The sequence below is a fragment of the Urtica dioica genome, chromosome 1 (assembly GCF_054948205.1).
Source record: "Urtica dioica subsp. dioica isolate 48M chromosome 1, U.dioica_male_clone48M_v1_H2, whole genome shotgun sequence".
In the NCBI taxonomy this organism is placed as follows: Eukaryota; Viridiplantae; Streptophyta; class Magnoliopsida; order Rosales; family Urticaceae; genus Urtica; species Urtica dioica.
In genome coordinates, this window is record NC_142756.1 from 11,649,251 (window position 1) to 11,655,938 (window position 6,688).

The following is a 6,688-nucleotide window of genomic DNA, read 5'->3' on the forward strand; positions in this document are numbered from 1 at the left end:
CCAAATCGTGTTTGGATAATTGAGAATAGTCGTGTGATTTTTGAGTTTCGAAATGACGTAGCAGAGTTTATTCGACTTGCAGACCAGCAAGTGATAAATGGAAAAGTCAAGTGTCCATGCAGAACTTGCAACAACGTGAAGCATTAGACTACCGACAATGTTGAAACCGATTTGTACATCAAGGGGTTTTCACCGAACTACAAATGGTGATTTCATCACGAGGAACCAATAATTCCAGAGGTCTTTGAAGGCGACGAGAACGTTGATGAAAGTGACGCTGGAGGATTGAATGACGCTTTGTATGACATGATAAATCATGATGTATATGACCTAAAGTATGATCCGACCCCGAGAGAGGAGCGCAAACAAGAGCAATTGGAAGACTTGTTCGCTGAGCTTGAAGAAGAGTTGTATCCATGGTGCAAAGAGTTTTCGCCTGTGTCATTTATGGTGTCGTTGATGCACATCAAAGTCACGAACCAGTGGATACACATATTAACTACTTCAAGAACATAATAATAAATTGCTGGATTTCAACATATGTAACTTCTCGCGTCTAAATATTTCCCGCCATAAAGCGGGCATCATTTTAAGCGGTGAATTTACATACATACAGATGTGACTAGTCGCGTCTGTAAGTTGTGTATACATAACCTTTAGGCAAGGATATACAGACGTGACCAATGTCGCTTCTGAAGTCGCATCTATTATGAAAGCTGATACGACTTTTCTGGTTTAAGACACGACAAAAGTCGAGCCTAAACCCCTGTTTTGTGGGAGCGGACGTAGGTGCATTCTAAAACATCGTTGGCGGTGATGATTGAGAATCCGCCATGATTATTGATTGGTGCTTAGGAAGAGAAGCTTGACCTAAGCTCTGATACCATGTTGATTTAGAGAGAGAAGTAGAGAAACAAAGGAGATTTGAATTAGGAATCTCAAGCTTCAATTGGAAGCAATGGAATAGTATTTGTCGTCTGTCCAAACTTGTCAATGCTAAGGTAATTAAGGACATTACAAATAGAAACGACTACATAGAAAACACTGATATAGAAAATGATGTTAGTATAGAAAACGCCACTACTTAACACTGAGATTCTTGGAATTCCACGGAAAAAGAAAACGCAATCTCTCTCCGACATCGGCTCGATCCAAGCCGCCAATTCCGATAGGACACATCAACGGAAGGACCGCAATTCCTCCTCACTCTTCGTCCTCGCCGAATCATGCCGAACACGACCGCCGATTCAACTGCGTTCAAGCAGAGAAACACCTGGAATTCAGAGATGATGACTCTCCGATCGTCGCCGCTGGTGTTGGCGAGGAAAATGTTGGTTCCAGCGGAGACGATAACACGAGGCCATCGGGGCTGTGGTCGACAGCGAGGCTGGGGTGGCAGGGATTGGGTTTGGGTTTGAATATTAGGCTCGTCACATGTTCTTTTGCTTAGATTAGATTTATTAGTACTATAATTTTTTTTTATGGGGGTAAGGGTATTCTTGAGAACCCAATTTGATATTGGCTATTGTTTTAAATGAGTAAAACTTACTGAACAAGGAAAACACGTCAAAGAAAGAGAAGAGTTGTACACTTTTTTCTTAGTCATCGAATAATTGGTTAAATATTTATCTATTTTTTAACGTAAATTTTTTATTGTAAACAATATTTTGTTACGATTTTAAATGGGAGGCTTTCATCATAGCGTTAAATCGTGATTTTTTTTTTTTTTTTAATCTCTTGCAAGACAATTTATCTCTTTAATACTCTTAAATCTAAATAATATGAGCTCAAAATTAAGTGTAGTAGCGTACTTATGGGAGGCTTAGTTTATACTTTTATTTTGCTAGGTTTTTATTTTATTTTTTTGAATAAATTTTATTTTTTTGAATAAATTTTATTTTTTTGAATAAATTTTATTTGGTTGGCTTATTTATATTTCATCTAGAAGATTTTCTAGGGATGGACCACAAAGCGAGCGTAATAAATTTTCCGCTGTAAATTTGAACTTTTCAAGTCAACTATATATATATTGACTTTTAAAATAAAGAAGATCTTAATTATTTATTCGGGGAAAACATGACACGATACATATAAGACCAAATAGAACAGTAAAACATAGGACTCTTTCATGATGACGACAGTCATTCAGAAGAGTACGTATACATATATCTGTAGACTCCAAAAGCTTGATAGCTAGCAAGAGATAGATGTTCTGTAGCCAAACACCTTTTATTCTTCTTCTCATCTATTACCTTTCAACACACTCAAATGCTGCTCCAAAGCAAACAAACAAAAGCATTACGTACGTGAGAATCAACAATTTATACATGCAACAAATTATTAACACTTATTTCGATCACACACTTTTGTTTTGGATTAAAAAAATATATATATAATTTCTCTAAAATTAGAAAGCATGCGCTTCTTTTATTCTCTCATTATTTGTAAAACGTAAGAATTTATATATTTCCAATATAATATTTTGTTTTATATTATATGAAAATATTTATCTATTAATTATTTGGCATAAAGAAGAACAAGTTATACCTAGAGCAATCGACGGTCTTGGAAATCGGGACGTCGATTGTGATCTTGCATTTGGGGCCGAGTTGTTGGGCGGCACTATCTTGGAGACCGGGCAAGTGGGAGGCAGTGTCCTTGATGCACTGGCATGCCGCCTGCTTGTCGGCCTTAGTGATCGCGTTGTCCTTGACGTATTGCACCCCATCGCAACACTGCTTTGTTGGGGTTGGTTGCGCCCCAGTCAGGTATGGCACGCACGGCACCAGACCGGCCCTTGCCCTAGTGCAGTCCACCGCGGCTTGTCCTGGTCCTGCCATCAGGACCAGCGCCACCGCCAAGAGAACCACCAGAGCAATCGCAATTTTTGCCATTTTTTTTTAGATTTTGCTTGGTGGGGTATATGTGTATGCTTTGGTTTTGTGATTTTTATGGGGGTGTTGGGATGGTTTTATTTATAGCCGGTCTAGTGTGGGATGAGGCCAAAAGGGCAAAGGCGTGATTAGTGTGAGATGGTTTTAGGGTTTTGGGGGTTTTCTTACACTTGGGAAGGCTCGTATGTCACTTGGCATGGCCAAGAATAGAAAGGCGTAACGGTTTGTTGTCTTTTAGACTGAGCGGCGGTTTTGTTTCGCGTTGTGTGACATTGTTGTATTTATTTGCTTTTGTGACGCCATTCACGGTAAAGCAATATAGTTAAAATATTTAATCACAAATAATATAGTTTTGCTTTTGATTCATATTACACTGCGTTGTGTTGTGCGTAATTCGTACGCACGTTTAATGTATAAGTTCTATAGAACAAATAAAAATAAGATTGTTCAAATTGTGGTGTAAAATTCTCACAACATGTGTGTAGATTTTTAACTAAATTCAAACAGTATTATATTTTTTAAAAATGTTCACAAAATTAATATAACATAACAACTAACTAACTAATCCAAACAAAATAAAATAGAACAAGGTCTGGGACTATTTGCTCGAAAAAAAGCTTAAAATATTTGTGTTTATATTCTGAAAATCGAATTGAAATCACAATAATTCACATTAAAAGCCCTCTTGCTTAAAAAGAATCACATAAAAAAAAATTCCATGAACGCGTAATGATAGTGGAGTAGTGGTCCTAGTGGACTCAAATCACTATTTTTACCAAAAAAAAATGTATATGTAAAATAGCTATTTAAGGAAAAAATAAATCACCTCACAAATACATGATGATGATAAATATTCACCTATTTCAGTGAATAAAATATATAACCAGATAGTAGCTTAAAATTTTGTCTATAATGACTATTTACATAAGATTTAGATATGTAAATATATGAAATTGACTATTTATTTAAGATTTACGAAACGTTAACTATTTAGTAATGTCTAAACCTGGACATATATTGGGAAACGAAAATCCATTACCATTGGACACGGAATTCCGATTTATTCCTTCCAATATTCACCGAAATTTCCCTGACAATGGAACGGAAATTTCCATTCCATTGGCGGAAATTTCCACTTCCATACATTAAAAAAAAAAAAAAATTAAAATCAATACAATTTCAAATGATTAGTAGTATTTTTTTAAAATAAGGACTAAAATGTAAAAATGAGAAATAAAAAATAATGTATTGAAAACGCCCCCCTTAAAACCTCTCCGAGGGTCGGTAGAGGAAATAGTACCTTTATTTATATTCATAATTATTCAAAGTTACAAATATAAATCTAATCATCAAGGTTGTTGTTGTGGATAATAAGGTTGTGGTGGATGTTGAGGTTGTGTATAATAGGTATATGGATAATATGGTGGTGGATTATTCGAAACATATGGAGATATTGAGTTGAATTGACTTTCTGTTTGATGGTAACTTGGAGGTACGTAAGAAGTTGATGGTACTTGAGTTGAGTTGTACTCGGTGTTGTGTACAATTGAGTTGAGTTGATGGTACTATTGAGTTGAGTTGGAGGTACGTCGAAGACTCGTGAGTTGGTTGTGGATCTTCGGGCGGTGGTGCGTTTGAAGAACTTGCTTGTGAGGAACTTCGACGAGAAGAATTTTAATGATGAGATTCATACATTTTTTTTAAAATTAAAGCTATATACTAAAAATATATTTGAAACTTATATAGGAAAAATACATATGGAAAATACATATGAAAAATATATAATATAAATGAATATTTGAGAAGATTTTATGAGATTTTGAGTAGTAGAAGAGGGTACGTATGAGAATATTGTATTGTGAGGTGTGAAAAAATGTTATGAATGAGGGTGATATTAATTATAGGAGAATGAAAAAGAGGAGTTAAAAATTTATATATATATATATATATATATATATATATATATATATATAATGAGGCAACGTTACAATTTATGGCCGTTGAAATCAGCCCAACGTCCACTTACACAATCTGGCTCATTTGTAGCCATTAGATTTGCAATAGCCACAAATCTAATGGCTAGAATGTAAAAAAAAAAAGTTGCAGGACGAGCGGAAGACACCGGAAGGAAGGAGTTTCGCGTCATTCCATTGCCTTCCGCTGCACATACAGAAATCGTTCCTTACGTTGGTCATCAGGGACGAAAGAAAGCTTTCCGCAGGTACTTGATGACCGGAAGGAATCGGAATTCTGGTGTCCTTCTAGTCCGTTTGCTCAGGTTTAGTCTATTATATGTGATATATAGAAAAAGAAAAAAAAAACGGGTTTTCTCTAGCTACGTGGCCGAATAAAAATAGCAGTACCTCAAGATTGAAGTTTCTCTAGTGCATATGATTAAAGTGCTCTGTATGCCTGCACGTTGATTCAAATATCTTCAATACCATCCGTAATACTTGTTCTTTTCTGTTTTTTTTCTGTGGGGACTGTATTGTAATTTTTCATTTTTACAAAACTCTCAACAAGTGTTACTTAATTTTATATTTTTAGAACGCCAAATTTCAAAACATAATTGCAGAAATACTTCTAATTGATATTTAAGAGCATTTAATATCAATTTTTGAGCTCATTTGTGGCCCATTTAATACTTGGTAAAACTTAAATGTTTTAACGGATTCTTATTCTTCGTTTCAGCATGTATAATATCGATTATTTATTTACTAAAATTTCAGTTATGATGAATGATAAATTAATAATCATAGTGTGTTGAAAAATATTAGAAATTGTGAATGAAAATAGATGTGATGTAAATGAATGAGCGAAAATCTCATATGAAATAGATATGTTGATTTTGCATTAATTATATATATATATATATATATATATATATATATATATATATATATAGTATTCTCTTTTTGTTTTGAAGTAATGAGATGGGAATGAAATAATGATTCATTTAAAATGGGCTCATTCTAATGTTTGGTAGCAAATTTAAAATAGGAATATTGATTCTATGTAATGTTAATTCCCTCATTTTAGATGGTTTGACCATTCAATATAGGTACCAATTGAATCACAACTCGATTCCAATTTATTTCTTATAATTCCTAAAATACCCTTAAAATTAAAGGGTCGGATATATAGGGAAGTGGCCTCAGCTAGTAGTAATTTTGATAATTTAGATCAATTATATTAGCAATTACGTTTTTGGACACTTTTACTAGTAACTGTAGACATCAAAGTATATGGTTGTCATAAACTGTAGATTTACAAGTCTACAATTAAAAATAAGAGAAATTGCCCCATTTGCCACCAATTTTATAATTTTTTCCCACTTTCCACCAAAAGACTAATTTTTCTCAAAATGCCACCGAGATGTCAACATTGTTGACATCTATGTCAACAATGTTGACATCTCATAGTGAAGCGCAAAAATAGATGTCAACATTGTTGACATAGATGGTGGCATTTTGAGAAAAATTAGTCTTTTGATGGAAAGTGGGAAAAAAATTATAAAATTGGTGGCAAATGGGGCATTTTCTCTAAAAATAATTGTAGATATATAAGTCTACAGTTACTAGTAAAAGTGTCAAAAAACATAGTTACTACTAGTTTTGTTCAAAGTATTAAAATTGCTACTAGTTAAGTCAATTTCCCACATATATATATATATATATATATATATATATATATATATATATATATATATCCCGATCAAAATAAAAATTTGAACTAACCTAGCCCTATAATCATTCGACCTTGTAAACCTAACTACACAAATCGTCAGCGAACTT

The 6,688-nt window shown here is 33.9% G+C and overlaps 1 protein-coding gene across 1 annotated transcript; it reads right to left on the reverse strand.

Annotated features, from left to right (window-relative positions):
* Positions 1-2,034: 2,034 nt before the first annotated feature.
* On the reverse strand, positions 2,035-2,954 carry LOC149407228 (non-specific lipid-transfer protein 1-like). The gene is made up of 2 exons (XM_089627566.1): positions 2,548-2,954; positions 2,035-2,271 (listed from the first exon to the last, which is right to left on the reverse strand). The coding sequence occupies exons 1-2, from the start codon at positions 2,892-2,894 to the stop codon at positions 2,265-2,267; spliced, it is 354 nt and encodes a 117-aa protein (XP_089483692.1). The 5' UTR covers positions 2,895-2,954; the 3' UTR covers positions 2,035-2,264.
* Between the last annotated feature and the right edge of the window lie 3,734 nt (positions 2,955-6,688).

Coding starts and splice junctions, on each gene's coding strand:
- LOC149407228 (XM_089627566.1), bottom strand. CDS start 2,894: ATGGCAAAAATTGCGATTGCTCTGGTGGTTCTCTTGGCGGTGGCGCTG.